This window comes from Lissotriton vulgaris, chromosome 4_1 (assembly GCF_964263255.1).
Source record: "Lissotriton vulgaris chromosome 4_1, aLisVul1.2, whole genome shotgun sequence".
Lineage (NCBI taxonomy): Eukaryota > Metazoa > Chordata > Amphibia > Caudata > Salamandridae > Lissotriton > Lissotriton vulgaris.
Genome location: NC_141691.1, coordinates 928,328,765 through 928,349,307, shown reverse-complemented (window position 1 = coordinate 928,349,307; position 20,543 = coordinate 928,328,765). Strand labels below are relative to the sequence as shown.

At 43.4% G+C, this 20,543-nt stretch overlaps 1 protein-coding gene across 1 annotated transcript in view; it reads right to left on the bottom strand.

Moving 5' to 3' along the window:
* The window catches only part of LPCAT1 (lysophosphatidylcholine acyltransferase 1), a 550,146-nt gene that overhangs the window by 45,073 nt on the left and 484,530 nt on the right, over positions 1-20,543 (bottom strand). Inside the window, exons 12-13 of the mRNA XM_086965209.1 lie at positions 11,841-11,939; positions 7,964-8,105 (exon numbers count right to left, since the gene is read on the bottom strand). Coding sequence (XP_086821335.1) covers positions 7,964-8,105; positions 11,841-11,939 — 241 coding nt within the window. The remainder of the gene's footprint in view (positions 1-7,963; positions 8,106-11,840; positions 11,940-20,543) is intronic.

The following is a 20,543-nucleotide window of genomic DNA, read 5'->3' as shown; positions in this document are numbered from 1 at the left end:
TCTTGGGGCTCCATGAAGCACAATATGTAACTTTTTGAGCCTTTGCCAGGGGTCATGAGGCGCTCCACTCACCTCAGACAAGAATATTGTTTTAGAGGCTTCGCCAATTCCCAAAAATGCTTGGTGATGTGTATACAGGCCTCGTATCTGAGGATCCTTTTTCAAAAACCAGGAGCTCGTGCCCACCAGGCATTTGGGTGCTGCCTTCTAGTGGAGGCAGCATGGGGGACACTCTTGTGGTGGTTAAATAAATCTAGTGGATTATTTATGTTGTAGTATAGCTGTCTATGTTCCTTTTTTAAACAAACTAAATCTACACGAAGCAAATATGACAATTTAAAACCCAACCTTAACATCGCAATAATACAGGCTGTAAAAACATATTGGAACAAGCACTGCAACAGCCAATAGGTCTCGTCTTTGTGACCTTATAAGTGTTTAGCACTGCAGTACATTATCCCCCACTGGCATGCCACACACTTCGAATAATCGTCCAAGTTTTATTTAGTTTTTTATAAAGTCGATATGAAACGGGAAATGTTAAAAAGTTAAACTATTGCTTATTGTTAGTTGGCATTTTTTGTTTATTTTTCTCCTTCTCACCACACTCTTACCGTACAATATGTGATTATTTAGCTGTTTTTTGAGAGAGTGCCACATTTGTGCAGTGTCTCTACGGCTCACTTCTTGCCAGCACCCTCCGTGCTGGATGTCAAATCCAACGTTGACCAGAGAAAAAGGTAGTTTACGGAACCTATGTACAAGAGCAGGCAATGCCCGGAAACATATTAAAAATAATAATACAAGCTGGCACTTCGGAGTGCACCTGCCCGAAATGACAAAACCCTACTCTTCACTCACTCTTGCTGCAGCCCCAGCTCCCAGAAATACAATGCACCTATTTGTTTTCGACCTTTGTTCACACGCAGTTTGCTTGTCTTTTGTTTATTTGGGTCACCACGGCCTCTGGATAAACCGTACGCGATTGCACATTTAAATATATTTTGAACCCCGTCTAGAGCAGTTGGTATTTTTATAGCGAATTTATGAACCCAGCAAGGCTTACAAAAGGCACACACACCATATGATTCCACTAGCAGCCTCTGTGAATTACGCAACTTTTACCCTGCTTCCTCCTGCTACTAAATAGAAGGCGTGGATAACTAGGTTACTTTATAGGACGAGCGATTTGTTGCATCGAGTATCTGCCTTGTGGAGAGGGCGCTTGTTCTCTCACCCTGTCTTTAGAAAGTCCTTCAAACATATATTTTTTATTATCGTTTCCGCTAACGTATTAGGCTTAGGGTATTGAATATATGTTTTTTTAACTTCACTTCTTCATTTATCTGTTAACATGCACTACTTTCGCCTTTGCCCCTTTGCACAGAGAGAAATATCCCAATATTTATGTTTTACGATTCTGTAAGGCCAAGTGATTTTTTTTATTATTAAAAAGCATAGACTTCTCCATGCAATTCTGCCTCCTTTTATTTCAGGTAAAATCAGTAAGCCGGGTCCTGCTGGTGCTCCGAACTGGAAGTTCTTAAAAGCAGGGGCTGAAACGGGTCCCTATCGGCTCTACATTTTGACCCTTACCCTCAGGATGAAAAGAAAATCTTAACTTTACAGTAGTACCACTGCTTAAAGGACACTTCAAAGATTCGTTTTACTTCTTTCAGTCTCATCATTTCAGAACTGAAGCATTTTCAATATTATATACAACAAAGCCATAGTTGTTGCTAATTTCTTATGCAACTAACCATTGGCAAAGTAAATAGTTCTGGATTGTTGTAGTTATATGTTACTTGATGTATCATATCATTTGGATGCAATGATCAAAACAGCACAATACCAGTCGGGCAGCACATTATGCTAAGCACAGATTTTTAGCTTATGTGTTTGTAAGCCACAACCTTAATTACATTGCCACGCCCCTTTAACAGATCCCCTCCGTGTTTTTCATCCCACTTAAAACCCTTGGTAACTTAAAAATGTCCTTTTTGGTTTGCGGTTTTAACTTGTTGTGTTTATATTTCTTGGGAGAGTGGCAAGGGGGATACCAGGTGTTGCTGTTGGACGTTGGGAAGGTGGGGGCCCTGGGCAATTGACCATTTTGCCCATGCCTTCAAAAGCCTTTGCGTTAATATAAAAAAAAATTGTACTTGCATGAACCCTCGCCCGTGCCCTTCTTTTACACAGAAGTGCATAGTTTATATATTTTTTTTAAATACATTCCACGTTTTGTGGGGCGCTAAGCCACTTGGGTCTGATGTGCCATTATCCTCATAACTAGTTGCTGTCAAAAAGATTCACACCTACGTTCATTGTGCTTCTATCTACCACAGCGGACTTATTCTGATAATTGCATTAGAAAAATTCTTTGCACTTCTCTGTTTTTCCATCTATTTAACCAGGTGTGCAAGCTGTCACACTTCCTTTTACATGGAAGAGATTAAAATGTGTTGCATCCCTGTCCACATCAGTGTGTGCGAGTGGAGTGAATGGGTGGGGGTGTCCCACCCAGGCATGTTACTCAATTCTTAATTTGTAAATAAATATGTGCCAGGGCTATTGTCAGGAGACCACTGCCACTTGCGTCACACACTGCCTCTGCCATGCTGCCAATGATAGTAACAACCCAACTTCTAAGCTTCACACTCCTACAAGTGTGACAATTCAGACTATTCCAGACCCCCAAAGTTATAGGAATGGCTTGGGTGGCAGGTAGATGTCATTTTCAATGTACATTTAATTAATAATTGACTTTTGTTGTGGTCATCTGAGATAGCGCCACCTTGTGGCAGACTGTCACATGTGCAGGTGCAGACAATTAAATGGCCGTGCCAACTACATGAAACCCCTTGACTCAAATTAGGCACTGATGTTACTATGTCTCTCTAGGTGGCAGCAGACATGGGAGTGTAACAGAAAGAGGTCCAGGGTAGGAGGACAGGGGTGTGGAATTTTTTTTTAAATCTACTTGACCAAGGACAAAATGTTACAGAAATCTACTTGCCCTCTGTAAATATCTGATTGCCCTACCTACTCCATACATCAGTAAGCTAGTTCTGCACACAGAGAGCCTGCACTGCAATCAGTGCAACATACGTGCAATTCATATTTTAAATGCCAGTACAATTGTGCAGTGAATGGTGTTGCACACTTATATGAATATGTTGAACTGGCTGCTTATACAGCATGTGTGAAGATGTCATTGTGCACTGCACCCATGTATCAGCAAGTTTGTCTGTGACAGATTTTCATATGTAAAGAAATTGTACCTAAAGGCAGAGTGCAGACTGGTAATTGACTACATTTCTTGCTGTCTTTGGGGCAAAGTGTGTCAGAATATGTACCTGTAGGACGAAGGGATTTCTACTTGGTAGGGCCAACTCATAACTCTCCAGCTTCAAAAATATGCAAGAGATGTTCTGATAAACATGTGTGTATGAAAATAACTGTACTTCCTGGCCGAGCTTATCAACTCTTCATGGGGCAGCAAAATCACGTAGCAGAGGTACTGTGGTTCACTGAGAGCATATCCACAATTCTTGTCAGGATTTCTATACTTTTAATGGGGACGTTAAATCAATTTCTTCTTTTACACTCCTGGGGAGGTGTAATGCGGTTATATTATGGTGTATGCAAGGCAACATCTACACATTCTTCTCCCACACAAGGATCATATACAAAACTGGCAGTATCAGTACAAGGTTCTAGTGCACAGTACTGGTGTAGTAATGGTGGAAGCTGCAACGTACGCTTCACTGACATGAACAGATGCAACTCTTGAGTAGATGTACAAGTTTGTCTAACTCCGAATATCTAACTCCGAATAAACGTTATGTAGAACATATAACACACATGCTTATATAGCAGCAAATAAAACTTCATTCCCTTCTCACAGCAAAGGGAAGGACAGCTAAGTTAAATAAACAGTCAATCTAGAAGTAGAGGGATCAGGATAATTGAGATGGAGGGGTAGTGAGTCACTGGAAAAACTCAGCATTCCATGTCACACCTAGCAAGGACACCTGGGCTCAATTACAGTAGAGTTGAAACCCCTTTCCTGTACTGATGGATATTAGAGGTAAATTTGACGTATTAAGATTATTTATGCTTCAGCTACAAGGATGTCTAAATCCAATATTAACTGTTCAGCTGAAAAAACATCCAAAAGTGCCACTACTCATTTTCATTTTCTCTGTCATTGTGTTCTGCGACCATCATCTAAACCCTTCTGAAGACTGATTCACATCTACATTTTGTGGTCCTTCAGGGAAATACTAGGAGGAAGGGAGCAGGGGTACACCAAAACCATGTTTAGAGCACGGACCAACGCACTGCACAAATGCCAACATGTCACACGCCCATCTCTCCCTGCTTCCTAGCCCTAACCATAAGAGCTGTAAAGGTCTTCAAATACACACGACCCCATCGTGTATAGTGCATCTGATACTTTAGCAATTAAGGAAAATCTACAACTCCTCTCAACATGAACCTACCCACCACTTCCGACAAAATAGAAACACACTCCTTGCACTGACAGCAAATAAAGTAAACACCTCTAATTAATAACTGGAACATAAAGCAATGGATACAGCACCTACTGCTGATGGTTGCAGGCTCAAGACCCTCCAGAAGTTGCCCCATCCTTCATTCCAGATAAAATGTAAATACAACAACCCACAAATGTGCTACTGTTTCTTCACACATGTTACATCTTTAGCCAGAAGTGACTTGGGGGTACATTGCTAAAACATAGATTTGTAGCAATCTAGGAAGCAGTTAGGTCTTAATAGCTGCCAAACACACTTTGGGAGTGAGCCTTTAGCTGGAGTGCTACTTGCACCAGATCAGATCACATCTCATATTTCCGGGCAAGGGCAGAGAAAGAAGACATTAGGAATGTTGGAGCACCATGTTAGAGTGCGGGTGAACCAAGCAATTACACTCATGGTTGCGGCAGGTATGTGAACTTACTGAGCTATTTTTCTTGCTCATGCATACTGTATTCCCATTCGTGCAGGTGCTCTGTTCTGCATTGTGAAGAATACCACGTGAATTGTGTACCAGGTTCTTCGACCTACACTTAAGAGATGCATAGCACAAGACTTATACAGTAGGTGCACTCACAGGCTGTGCTATCTTACTGGTGTGTGTTCTTCTCTCACACACCAAAGAATGGCTCTTACCATCCCATCACTAGTCCAGCTCTTAATCAGCTACTACAATCAAATGTCGAAAGGGCCCAGGGTCAGGGCACAGCATTTCTTTTCAGTTCAGAGGAAGACAAAGTCATTAGGAACTGGCGGAAAAATCCTTGCACATGTGCGCATCAGCTTCATATTGGTTTTAATGCGTGCAGAAGCAATTGGGTTGACTGCCAATACTCTGCTGCAGCACTAGATAATTACAGTGGATGTGCATCTGCACTTACATTTCAGATACCGCCAGTTTCTGATACACAAGGTTATCGGAGGCAGGCAGTTTAAGTGAAACTGCAATGCATGCCCTGGCTGCTTCAGCCTCCGTGTCAGAGACAGCTGGGAAGTGTAGGCACTGTGAAAACTAACTTTCGTGCTTTCAGCACAACATGGAGCTTGTTGTATATCCTTTGACCATTCAGCAATATAGAGAGGGCTAAGGGGGGGGGGGCAGATCTATGAGCACAGGGCCACACAGACTTAAGGGGAGGAGATGACATAAAAAGACAGTAACCTACATCCCTAGAATGAGGACGGCACCGGAGCAAATTACAAAGGGCAGAGGGCGAAATGACAGGAATGAAAAGCCCCCCCCCCCCCTCCGCAGACTCTTACTGATGAATGCTGAAAGTTCGTAGCATTGAAGTGATGTTTTCCTGCTCCTTTATGTGCAGCTTTTCTGGGGCATTCAGATTTCCGGTATTTCATGACCTTGGGAAATGCACAGACCTTTTTTCTGCTGTATTCCCCTAAGCCTACCCCCAGTCTGAGGTAACCAAGCCTTAAATCAATATCACCCAGAACCCCGTCTAATAATAAAAATGCACTCTACACATTACTAATTCCTCATACACAGACCCACACATCTCAGCTCGTCCACACAACCGTAAAGACCACAAACATCCTTTTGATGCAGACTTCTGTTGCACTGGCAAGGTATGTAGTCCAGTGTCAAAAATATTAACAGCTTTTCGGAAAAAACAGTCTAATCCTGAATTTCTCTTCTTTGGCGATTTTTGATCCTAATGAAACGAGTTGACCTGCCAGCGTCTCCTGAAAACAGTTGAAAAACTAGCAAAATGTGCCAACGGCGCATTCTATAAATACCGGACATTTGAGGTCACAGTTCACACACAAAGTGACACACAAAGTCTCCCACACTGACGGGTGGCACATACGCCTACGGTAGAACAGACCTATGTAACACTCAAGCAGGCTCACAGTAGACGCCTACATGCTTCAGGAGCTTGCATCCTCACAATCCTGGCCTGACTACCGGCCTCTGAAACTCACCGCCAAGTTTCCTGCACGCCTCCGTCTTGGTGCTCTTTTCAAAACACAGATTATTAGAAGTGACGGCGGGAGGCTCGGGCCAGTGCACGGCTAACCCTCACTGCGGCAGGCACTTACTCCATTCCTCAGTGGTGGCGAATAGGGAGATGCAGCCAAAGGCCAATGTTAACTCGTGTGTTGCAAAGCGGAGTTTCAGACAGCCCTTTATTCATGTTTAAAAGGGGCAAGGGGCACGGATTGTTCCTGTGCCAATTAACATGATGTCGACGTGGCGGAGGGGAGCACGGTCCGGTGCTCATGTTGATCAGAGGCCTCCAAAGGTTCTCGGAGTTTCTGTCACCATTTGTTATTGGCTGTGAGCCACAGATCGGATATTACTTGAGCGATTTAATGTCTACTTGTCCGTCGGACAAAATAGACATTAAATCTTCTTGCCCAACATAAACATCAACATGGTTTGGGCGTCGGGCGATATAATTTCCCCACCCCTGGGAGGAGGGAACCAACTAGCTGCCCCTGGGAAAGGGTGCAGGGGTGTTTGGGGTAGGAGGAAGTCTGGCAAAAATTTCATATTTTTCAAAGACCACCTTTACACACACGGGCCATCTGTGCCCCACCTTTTGCAAGACTGCCCCAAAGTAGAACGTTTGCGGTGCAGTGTCAATAATTGGAACAATGGGTTTCATAGCCGTGAGGCACGGGCCGAGTCGGACAAACAACAGTACTGGCTCTGGAGGCAGCGCCATGCACCGAGTGGTGAGGAAATAGCGTAAAGAAAAAATTGTGTACTAGAAGAAAACATACGCCCACTACTAAAAGGACCCATGTAGCAGGGGCAGTCGCCAGAACCGTAATAAAACAGACTCACGACGGGAGAAATGTTCACTGTTTACCAACAAAAGCAATGGAATTTGAAAAAGCAGACCACCAAGCAACCAATCAAAAAGTGGTAGGTGTGTTCAAAGCCCACAGAAGGTTTGTATCATGCCTCGCAGAGCAGTGCATGCGTACTGCCTCTAGGCTTGACCTAAAAAGCAACTCAAAATACTTAGAAGTCTACATATTACATAAAAACGAATCTAATAAAATATTAGAAAGATAAGGAGTACCAAGCCCAATCATATATTCACAAACATATCAGTCCTTTAATTTTATTTCCGTAAAAAGGATTTTAATTTTAAAAGTTGCAATGAGTAAGTAGCTTCATGTCATTTATGTGATGGGTATTTGCCCTGGGCGTCACCAATTTCCACTGAAATAAGGCTTTATGTTTGTTGTGCGTCTTTTGTTATTTCATCTCTTTTTAACATAATGTAAGGCTTGCCTTTTCATATTACTTTTACTAGATGTGTGTATTTTATGGCTTTATGACAACTTGGCCATATCAATTTGGGGATGCTGATGACACACAGTACAACTACCTATGATACATTTCATTTTAGACAATTGTACGCAGATCTTACCAAATTTAATTTTCCCATTTTCCTCATCGTCTATCGCTTGAAAAAGGTCTGCTACATTAAGCTCCGACACCCCCAATGCTGTTTTCAGAATGCAATTAAAGTCCTCTTCAGATATCGTTTCCTCTTCTTCAGACTGGTACAGCTACAAAAACAAAATAAAAATACTTCAGTCTAATGAACAGCTACAATTTCCAATGGAGCCAAAAACCGCAATTCACTATGTGTCGAATGGCTGGCTGTGCAAATCTATTAGGGCTACAGAAGTGTGTGTTGGATTTGAATGTAACAGGTTGTGTAAAGCCATGATGCACAATAGAAATGGGTTTTAGGCAAAGCAAAATTGCACCTATCCTTAGTGAATCTTATATCTTAATAGGTAAGGTGCTATGGACCGGAGATCCAAAACCCCTAAATCTCCTAAGACACTAACTGTCAATTTCCATGAACAACATACAATGGCCCAGCACTCTAATGTCAATTGTAATTTGCAAGAGATAAATAGTTTCTATATATCCACTAATCGATCAAATTTCATAAAGACAGTGGCAGTTCAGCAGAGCAGTTTTCAGCAAATTTCTTGATTCATAAATTCTTTTTTCAGCAGGATTAAAGACCGTAGCCAACGCGTTTCGTCCTCTCGGATTTCTTCAGGGCAAAAACACATTTTCTTGCGGTCTGTTTTGAAATCATACACAGCTGAATTATTCTCCTTTGGAGATCTGATAAAACTCGAATATATCAGAGTTTCTTTTAAATACAATGTATGGTGTTGGTTAAAATTCAATTGATTTCTCACGTTGTGGGGGGGGGGGGGGGGGGATCAGTCAGTATCAACCGTTCTCCGTATCATTTCCTGACAGGTTTTTGAAAAGGGTCTCCTGGCACGGCACAGTATTTTTTTACTTTACATTTTTTCACTTTACATTTAGCTATGCACTTATAAGGGTGATGACATGTTCTGATTTATTACAACACAGAGTGAAGGCAAGCGGAATGAGTTTGTTCAAGGAAATTATCTGACCAATGGATTTTCTTTGGATTTGCATATTAATAGGCACATGATTGCCTTTGGGGAACACCAGGCTATGAGGTTAATTACACCAAAATAGAGTGATGTGTTGGGTAATGTTAACTTCGTGTATTAAATCAATTTAAGTTGTGTATTCTGATTGGTAACAGTATATTTTCTTTATAGGTTGGCCCGAAAGGAAGGGACTCCAATGTCCCGAAATGCATCAGGCACAAATAAGAATGTTTTGTTTAATTGTTTATGTATCTAAATGTGGATGCACACTGTTGATGTATATAATATGTAACTTTCTATGAATATGAATTGTAAATGTCCAAATACTGATTGACACATTAATGTGGAGTAATGAATGGGACATTTATATAAAATGATGTGAATAATTTGAACTGAAAAATTGTTTAATTTGGTTCTTGTTTGAAGAGTTTGTATGTCTCGAAAGAGACTAGTGAACAGTGCACGGCACCAACAAGTTGGCTAACTTGTAACAGTTCTGCACAGAAGGCCAGGGCAATTACTTGGGGTCGATGGTCACTGTCTCCTCGTGCAGCAATGGTGTAATTTTAAATCAAAGGGAGCATTTCCTTATTACATATAATGGAATTCCTTCACTAACCAACTCCATCCCACTGCTTCCTCAGACATACCTTATCCCAGGTAAGGCCCTACAAGCCTTCATGGAGCAGGAAGGCAGGTCTTCAAACTAACAAATACACCATTGCATCCACTTTCTCTACTTCTCCTCTGCAGCTCTCCTCACTTCACACCAATAATCCCTTCCCTCCTACCAATTATACTTCTTTTGGAAGGGTTGCCTCCTGACCAATGCACAATCAATGATCAAATTCCATCTAGACATCTGATCTCAGATGCAAAACGGTGCCTACTGAACATCACAAAAACACAGTTAAGAGATGACGCAACCCCAGTGTTCCATGGCACAAACATCCCCTGATATGGAAACCTCCCTTATAACTGTCCTCGAAAGACCAGAGTAGGTCTTGCAATCATATTCAAGGACTCTTCACAAAACAAACAATCATGAAAACTTGTAGCCTGCTCTTAAGCCTCAGCTTACCCATTCCTACAGACATCCAGATCTCCATGAACTAAAGAGCAATCAAAGATGCTATTTCTGACATCAACTTAAACTATGAGAACCTTGGGATCGTGAGAGCCCAGAAAATCCAGTTCAATCCACCAAACCTTCCCTCACTAAGATCACTTATGACATGCCTCAGGTCTCTCCACATCTCCCAACTCGTCTCTGAACCTACATATACTGCTGGACACTTTGGAAGCAATCTCCCACCATCTGAAACAATCCCCATCTCCTTTGTTGGCAACCTTGCCACAAGAACAAATGTTACATTAATAGTCACTCACAAGTCCACCTACAGAGGAACAAGTGTTACCTCATTGCAATCCATTCCTCACAAGGTCATCTCACCTCCCAATCAAATACCAGAAGTGGAACAGCTCTACAACTGAACTTCTGAAGGCTTAATTTGCTTCATTGCCTTTACGATGGCCATGCATTTCTTAATCTCATTTTTAAGGCAAGGGATTATGGACAAACAGAAATCCCTGTAATTCAGACCCAAAAGTAGTAATTTAACAACCAAAATCACAAACCATACATTCACAGATGCAAAAGGATCTACAAATCTTTCATCACGAAGGCAAAATTAGTGCACTATTCCCAAAGCATCTCCAACTCCAAATGCCGCACTATGGAACTTCAGAGGATCATCAGAAAAATTCACAACCCAAAGGCACCATCTAGAAGACCTCTAATCAAAAACCTCCAAAACATAGACTTTGGAACAACAGCTAAGAAGCAAGACATCTGACATGCAAACTACTCAGTGCTTTCAATATGGAGCTTTAGAGGGCAGAGACATGCCAGATCACCCTCCAATCAACATCTATTCATACAACAAAGATCTGGCATAAGCAGGCACTCTCCCAATTATATATTGTTTGTAGGATTACAGTGAGGAAGATATTCTTATCTATACACACGGCCAGCTATTCACTAACACACTACGGCCAAATCCTCCGTGCCCACTGATTTTAAAACAGTTATGAAAAAGGACAAACAGGACAGAAGACGGTCAGTCAGTTCACTCAAAGCATAACATACCCCATCTATTTAAGTGTATGTGTGCTGGAAAAATGTGTGAAGAAAAGAGAAAGTATCTCACGTGCGCACCACCAGAGGAGCTACTAGTTGGTTCTCACCAGCTTGCCGACGTTTTTATCATCATCAATAATTTTCTCCAAAAGCAAATGTGATGAATCCAGTGAAAGAAAACAGCGTGTAAACAAAGGCCATCCTTGAATTGGTCTACAACATGCTGTGTTTTTAACCTTGTGCAAACTAACAGTTTGGAATAAAAGTGAAAAGGCTGTATGAGAGTCTAGCCCAATTTTAATAGAGACTTCTTTAGTGTCATTTTTTTCACTGGGTCCTGATTTTTTCTTTTGACACGCTGTTGTCTTTCCCTGGATACATCACTTTTGGTCAAATAGTTTGCGCCTTCCATTGAGGTATGAATGTGATGTGTTAACTGATTAGTGGGAAATGCGCCATTCTCCATATTTCACATGCTTCTATTAATACCCCAAAAATACCACAAATAGCATTTCTTCATGAACGTAGGTATTCATTTACTAGCATGCTGTTCTGAGGGTTTATATAACGTAGGAGGTTCTGGTAAATGCAAACGTTGCAATGTTCCCCCGATGGTGAGGGCTACCACCCTTGGATTTATAATGAAGAACATTTTGGCTGTCATTGTTCGTGTTAAAAACGCATGAAATCCTAATGTTTGAGGTCTCACTTGCCTTAAACGCCAGCTCAATCGTTTTTAAAGGTTTCGAAGGTCGACACACAACCGACAGAGCGATGATGTATTCTCTGAGATCAATGGCACCCTCTTCAGTCTATAAGAAACAAGAAATTATCTTAGAAGTAATTTCCAGTGTGTCTTTCCAATAGCTTTAACTTAATAACATTGTCTAAAAAAACAAAACAAATGTCCATTAGAGAGAATGATCAACATGAAACAGGCAGTACCTAGTTGCCCCTATAACGTAGTATCAACAGCAAAGATAAACATTCCAAACATTACACTGCGGTAGCCACTCAAGATGACGATTTGAAGGATAGCAGGGTTGTGTGGTTCGCTTGTATATGCCTGTTCTCCACCTTGGGGGTGCCCAGGAGTGGACGCCTCACAGGGAAAGCCAGGATGGGTTCCACAGCGGTATTCGTACAAGCGCCTTGAGACCCTTGCGGGTGAGTAGTGCGCTATACAAGTATCAATTTACATTTACAATTTATTTCAGACAATAACCATATATAAAAAATGCACAGATTTTTTTCAAGACATTCTATTTTCCTGCAAAAAGCTTTAACACAATTTTTGTATTTGTAAAACAGTTATGTTCAAACAAATATAAAAAAAAATTAATATAAAAAATATATTTTTTTCACAATTAAATCATTGTCTGATAGGTGAACAATTTTTAATGGTGCCCCATTTTTACAGCCTAGGTCCCAAAAGTCTCTTAGCAATGGAGGCGGCTGGTTTGATATAAATCTGTGAAAACAATATACTGAAGGAAATTAAGGGGAGGAGGTGAACATTCACACAAAAAAATGTCTTGTGAGATGCCAGCAAGAGGCTGGCATGAGCAGGAAACGCCTTTCGGCTAGATATTTTCTGCAAGAACCAATCTCTCACAGCAAAAACGATGCACAATTTCAAGCAATTTCACATGAAGTTAAACTCAGGAATTTTGCTGGCATAATCACAATTTTGCACAGGCCTAGCCCTGAAACACAGTGTTTGTTACATGGTAAAATTCAAATCCTTCTTATGTAGGGTGACTAGATTTTCAGAATGAAAAACGAAGTCAGCTATAGACATAGAAATAAGCCTATGTTTTGGTCGGGCCCGGATCACGGTCACAAAAAGATTACTCTAAAAATATTTAAGTTCACTTAAGATATATATGGGCGGGCTTTAGTGTTTGCACCAATGAGTAAACACTAACTACACCTTTAAAATTGAGCCCCCAAGTGAAAGAACATTATGTGTGAAGCGGGCTCTGAGGAAAGCAGTCAGGCTGAAACACCTCTGCCCTAGCGTTTCACCATACTTTACAGGACTTTGCAATCTTGTACCTGAAGAAGCAATAAAGTTTTACCTGAAGCCTCTGAGCATTGTGAAATGGGATTGGTGTGGAGATGTTGAGCGATTACAGGCACCGCTTTTTCCGGCACGCCCTTTCGTTTAGGAGCTACGTGTTTAACTGGTGCAGAATGGTAAAGAGGTGAAAAAGCCAACACGTCGCCCCCCGGATGTTCCATAATACTCACTGCAGTTAGTGGCCAAGCGGGGAGAAAGGAAGCAACTGTTGTTGTTTGAAGAGGCTGAAGTGGAAACTGCCATCTCTGCTTCCTGCGCACCATGCTGAATGACAAGTGCTTCTCGAGGCCAGCTGAAGTTGGGACACCACTGGGTGTGTGCATACGCTGCTCACTGTACCAGCATGCAACATTGAGAGGCATGGAAAAATCGGCATGGATCTGCGCTAAACTGATCAAGCTGGAAGTAGTGGAGGGCGGGCTTTAGTGTTTGCACCAATGAGTAAACACTAACTACACCTTTAAAATTGAGCCCCCAAGTGAAAGAACATTATGTGTGAAGCGGGCACTTAGGAAAGATGTCAGGCTGAAACGCGTCTGCTCTAGTGTTTCACCATACTTTACAGGACTTTGCAATCTTGTACCTGAAGAACAATAAAGTTTTACCTGAAGCCTCCGAGCCTGTGTCGGACCCATTTGTGAAATGCGATTGGTGTGGATAATATATATGTATATGTATATATATATTCACTGAAAAAACCATGGGTTATAGACCATATATAGTTAGGAATTAGCATTTACAAAACCTTATTTTACTCACACAAAACCATTGAAATTCGCATATATAGTTAGTTGCACTAACTATATATCGCGCACCCGCAATCCACTGCAGATGTTGTCACATATTACATCATTCATGACATGGTCAGTGACATCACTGATGACATCTCAAATCACATCACTGATGACATCACTGATGACAACATCCAGTGACTATGTTTCTGTAAAGTTAAAATATGTCGTACATATTGAAGAATGAGTGGATGTATAAGTGTCTGGGAGAAGGATTCAGTAGGTGCATGACTGACTGTATGAGTGAGTGATTAAATGTGTCTCACTGAGTGCATGGGTTAGTGACTAAACTGTCTTAATTTGTGCATCAATAAGTCTGTTGTTCTGTAAACTGCTGCTTGTGTTGATCAGTAGCTATATAAGTAACTATTTTGGTTATTGATTGGTTGCCCAAGTATTTATATGGGAGACTGAGTGTGTGTGTGGGTGGCTGTGAGGTGTGTGACTCTGTGCATAGATGTGTGAGCAGTTGATTCACTAGATGTATGGGTTCAAAAGTGCATGTGGAAACAGCTGTATGGGCGGTTGACTGTGTGCATGAGTGTATTGGTGAGTGAATGGATTTCTCAGTGCTACATGTCAAAGTAAGTACATACGTAAAACACAGTACATGTGAGAGTTGACATATATAAATAACTGTGCATAAGAGCCAGTGAATGTGTGAGTGGCTGTATGGATCATTGTGAACATGTATCAGGGATTGTATAAGAGAGTAAATATGTGTTAGTATATGTTTGAAAAAGTAAGGTGTGTATAACTGTATAGTTGAGGAAATGGAGGTGTGATTGATTCTTTGCATGACTGACTAGGTGTGTGAGTAACTCCATGGATAAGTGACAGTCTGTGAGTGTCTGTTTACACTGATTGTATCTAAGGTTATATTAGAGTCTGAAGAGGTTCATTGTATTATCACATAAATGATATCATCAGTGATGTGATCAGTAATGTCAAATGAGATGTCATCAGTGATGTCATTTGAGATGTCATCAGTGATGTCATCAGTGATGTCCTTTGAGATGTCATCAGTGATGTCACTGACCATGTCATGAATGATGTAATATGTGACATCATCTGCAGTGGATTGCGGGTGCGCGATATATAGTTAGTGCAACTAACTATATATGCGAATTTCAATGGTTTTGTGTGAGTAAAATAAGGTTTTGTAAATGCTAATTCCTAACTATATATGGTCTATAACCCATGGTTTTTTCAGTGAAGTTTCAAGGTTTTGTAAATGCTAATTCCTAACTATATATGGTCTATAACCTATGGTTTTTTCAGTGAATTTCAATGGTTTTTTAATAGCAAATATTAAAAGCTTTAAAATGTCAAGTACGTGGTAGGTAAAAACATTTTCGTGTTTTAAAGATGGCTCTGGGCAACCGTGGAACTCGGACGCTTGACTGCTAGGGCATGGGCCCCATTCCCAAAAGAGTCCCCTCAGCCTTGAAGATTCTACAACAGTCACCGGGACCCCGACTCCCGTAGACTTCCGGTGGGGAGCGACTGTCATGATTGCTCGCGGAATGGCCAAGACGTAGCCACGAGATGGTGGTGCTCTCATGCTGACACCAGCATCAGTCTGAAACATCCAGAAACACTGTAGACTACCAATTCGATCACTTCCGGTGGAGCCCCAACGTGACCCGGTAGAGAAGAACTTGCCCTCCCCTCTTTGACTGATGATTCTTGTTGCCTGTCCCTTCTGTTGTCATTTAACAGAACTTTTTGGACTACTGAAAGGGGTTGTGTTCCGACCGCTGGTTGGTGGAGACATTTTGACTATATTCTGGACCTGCGTTGTCGCGTAATGCGTCATATGACGCGCCGCGTTAGCGCACCCGGAGGTGCTCCAGTGCGCAAGGCGCAGCTTCCCGGAAGCGATCCAGAGCGCGGCGCGCAGCGCGTAACGTAAGCATAACAGGTCATGTGACTTGTTAATAAAACTTTTCATTGGTTCATTTTACTTTTGTTTTTCTAATGATGGAAGGCTTGGTCATATGACCTAAAAATAACACTTTTCATTGCTTTCGAACATTTTTTTTTCTTAAATGATGAAAGCCCCACCTTTTTTTTTCTCACTCTGACTTGTAAAGCAAAGGACCCAGATGCATTTACAGTTTATCACTAACAATGTTTCAGGCTAATGTATTTTCCCAGGAAATTTACAACTGTCCTGCAAGTAAAATATTCCTATTTCGAGAAAAAGGGCGTTTCTTCGTCCCATGAGGGAGCCGTTGAACAAAAGAGGCTCGGCCTGCTGTCTTAGTCGCTGATAGGCATGAATATCGGATTCTTATCGATCACTTTATGTTGCAGGAGTGGAAAACACAACAACCCTTGACCATTTATCTTTACTGCGTTCCTGCGTATTATACCTTTTAACCGTCATGTAATCAGGCTGCTTTATTTCACTTGCCTTTTACTGATTCGAAAACAGTGGCTATTATTCAAAACTTTACCAATCTAGGTACTACTACAATGTTTTGTTTTAAAAACCTTTATTGTGAAAATGTCAGTATACAAATACGGGCCTATAACCACGTGGGCCGGCCACGGAGCAAAATGGAATCGTATATGATGAGGGGACATTTACACTGTAAAAGAACGTAACGGGCGGGCCATTAGGTTGCAAGAACTAAGGTGTCTAACAGTTGCGGAAACGGTGGACGTACATTTTATAATTAAAGTACGACAGGGCCAGTTACAATAAAATTATCTAGATATACATTTGCGGGCAAGTACCATGGGTGACGTTAATTCGAACTTTCAATAGTACAGTAATCAATAACACATCAGAACTTAATATCAATAGGGATGTCCAAATGTTCAATCAGTACTCGTCCCTGCCCGCCATGTGCTTCAAAACTGCATACGTATCTCGTGATATCAAGGTTGGGCAACCAGTACACAACAAGGAGTTACGAGTCCCATTTATACCGGCGCCATTTTGAGCGAGGCCCGGCAGGTCCAGGATATAGTCAAAATGTCTCCACCAACCAGCGGTCGGACCAGAACCCCTTTCGGCAGTCCAAAAAGGTTCCGTTAAATGACAACAGAAGAGATAGGCAACAAGAACAATCAGTCAAAAGAGGGGACGCTTTCGGGAATGGGGCCCATGCCCTAGCAGGTAAGCGTCCGAGTTCCAAGGTGTCCCAGGGCCATTTTAGTGAACCAGGCCCAAATCCAAAGAGCCGGCCGCCATTTTGAGAGTCCTGTTACAGCCGCCTATCGCTGTAGCCGCAAGAGCGGGTGGAACTCAGCTGGATGGCGGGTGAGGCACTGTGCCGCAAGAGCGGGCGGAGCTCAGCTGGACGGCGAGTGAAACGCTAAGAGGCGCCCCACTGCAGATGAGGTGCCTACACCTGGGGAGGCGGAAGAGGCCCGTTTGCGCCACCTCCCCCCCCCCCCCGGGCACCCCACGCCGTCTTTCGGCGCAGCAATGTAGGATGGCCACACCAGTGCGGCAACTTGCTGGACACCACCTCGGTGCCATCCGGATCTCGGCGCATTGTGCTGCCTTCGGCCTACTGTAGCAGCAAGTGCGGGCGCAACTCAGCTGGACGGCGAGTGAAACGCTAAGGGGCGCCCCACTGCAGATGAGGTGCCTCCACCTGGGGAGGCGGGAGAGGCCCGGTCGCGCCGCCTTCAAACCCCCCCCCCCCCGGCACCCCACGCCGACTTTCGGCGCAGCATTGTAGGATGGCCACACCAGTACAACAACTTGCTGGACACCACCTTGGTGCCATCCGGATCTCGGCGCGTTGTACTGCCTTCGGCCTATTCGCACAGCGGTCCGCTACTGACGCCGCCTCACAGGCCAACGGATTTTGTAGGCTTTTTATAGCCCAAAGCCGCATAACAGGTCATGTGACTTGTTTATAAAACTTTTCATTGGTTCATTTTACTTTTGGTATCCTAATGATGGAAGGCTTGATCATATGACCTAAAAATAACACTTTTCATTGGATTGAAACATTTTTTTTCCCAAATGATGAAAGCCCCACCTTTTTTTTTCTCACTCGGCAATCCAAAAAGGTTCCGTTAGATAACAACAGAGGGAACAGGCAACAAGAACCATCAGTCAAAAGAGGGGAGGGCAAGTTCTTCCCTACCGGGTCACGTTGGGGCTCCACCGGAAGTCATCGAATTGGTAGTCTACAGTGTTTCTGGATGTTTCAGACTGAAGCTGGCGTCAGCATGAGAGCACCACCATCTCGTGGCTCCGTCGTGGCCATTCTGCAAGCAATCATGGCAGCCGCTCCCCACCGGAAGCCTGTGGGAGTCGGGGGCCCCGATGACTTTTGTAGAATCTTCAAGGCTGAGGGGACGCTTTCGAGAATGGGGCCCAAGCCCTAGCAGGCAAATGTCCGAGTTCAAATGTGTCCCAGGGCCATTTTAGTGGACCAGGCCCAAATCCGGAGAGCCGGCCGCCATTTTAAGAGTCCAGTGGCAGCCGCCTATCGCTGCACCGCAAGAGTGGGCGCAACTCAGCTGAATGGCGGATGAGGCACAGTGCCGCAAAAGCGGGCGCTAAACAGCTGGATGGCCAGTGAAACGCCAAGGGGCGCCCCACTGCAGCAGAGGAGCCTCCACCTGGGGAGGCGGGGGAGGCCGGTTCGTTCTGCCTCCCCCCCCCGGGGCGCCCCACGCCGTTTTTCGGCGCAGCATTGTAGGATGGCCAGACCAGTGCGGCAACTTACTGGACACCACCTGGGTGCCGTCCGGATCTCGGCGCGTTGTGCTACCTTCGGCCTATTCGCACAACGGGCCGCTACTGACGCCACCTCACAGGCCGACGAATTTTGCAGACTAAAAGACAAACCAAAGCAGCCCATTGTTGCTTTGAGATGGATGTTGCAGCAGGCTGCCATGTAAATAGTTGTTTCATTTTTTTTTTTTAACGTGTTTACTTTGTTGGAGCGTTGTATATATTTATAAGTTATTAAAGTGTTATAATCCTACTACTTTGTTGGAGTGCTATATATTTTTAATGTGACATATAATTGTGAAGACTTTGATGTACAAAAAGGCATCCCTGGAATCTTCCGCTTCAGGCTCGGTCCCACACACCCTTACAGTGAGAATACCCTCCCCAATCACAATACAGGATCGTTATCAGATAGTAGGAACGCGTGTGGTGTGACGGATCTCATGGGGTGGGGGCCTTGATCTACTGCAACTCCTTTGAAGAGGGGTGATTCTTTACAGTTGGGGCCATAAACTACATCCGCACGGCTAGGTGATAGCCTGGGACCGGCCTGGACAATCAGACACAGAGGAAGAGGAGTGTCAGAGGGTGCGGTAGTGAATAGGGTGAAAGGGAGGTGTCGGGCGGGCACAGGGTGTGATTCTCAGGGAAGAGCAGCGCAGATGGGGGGAGGTTTATGGCCCATGCATGAGAGAGAGAGCGGAGGTGACCAGTGCGTGGGGGAGATGCTTGTGAGGGTGGGGAGCCATGCTGAGGATCGGCGGCGTGCAGAGAGTGGGTCTGGTCAAGGCATCTAAAATGGCTGCCGTGAACGACAAAAGTGTGGCATTGGAAAAAAGGCAAGATGGCGCAGACAATGTTTATCAATACGGATTAATTTATAACAATTATTTTTAACAAAATATTTACTCGCAGTGACAAAATGGTGGTCAACCCTTCCTGATTTCCTTCGAATCGAACGTTAACAGACGTCACGCAGCCAAAAAAAAAAAAAACGCTCACGCGCAGCCGCTGGAAGACATGTATCAACATATATGAGCATCCTCAGCCACCCTCAGAAAACATAGGGGGTCAGGATATGTCTCCCGTACCCCCTTATACCCATTTCTCACATTGTTTTTCCTCCATCTTGTAATTTAATTAAAACGAAACACAAAATGGCGAATTCCCGTTTCGCGACCCGGTTCGCGAACCGGGAAGCGCTTCTACCGCGAAAAATCAAATGTTTTTTATTTGCCCCACGGGACCCTTTAATAACCCCAACATCATTCCTAGGGGGTCAAGAGGGGACTACCTTGCCCCCTTTCATTAAATTCCCCCTTCGTTTTTCTCCTCCTCTTGTCTCTCGATCCTACCGAGAGACAAGATGGCGGCCGTTCCGGACTGTTTAGAATATTGACAGACACCGGAGAGCCAATCAGCTGCGCTTCGCAAAGTTCCGTAACGCGAAAAGTACGCGAACCGGAGCGCTACCCGGGACGCTGTCACAGATATATCTGTTTTTTAAAACGTTAATTTCTTAAAATCCACTGGAGCACATATATTGAGACCCAGCAAAGGTACATCGGGCTAACAGTCCCTACAATTTTGCCAAGTTTCGTGCAAATCCATTCAGCCGTTCGAGCTAAAAGTGAGGCCAAACGCCCTATGGAAAAATTAATGGGAAAAACGCGTTTTGGGACCCCCCTTTTTTCTCGGCACCCCTTGACGAAACCCCCCCAAATTTTCAGGCACTGCTCAGAAACAAAATGTGCCATTTTCCTGAAAATTTCAGCCGATTCCGTCCACAAACGCCAAAGTTATTAGACATAGAATTTTCAAAAGTCCCATA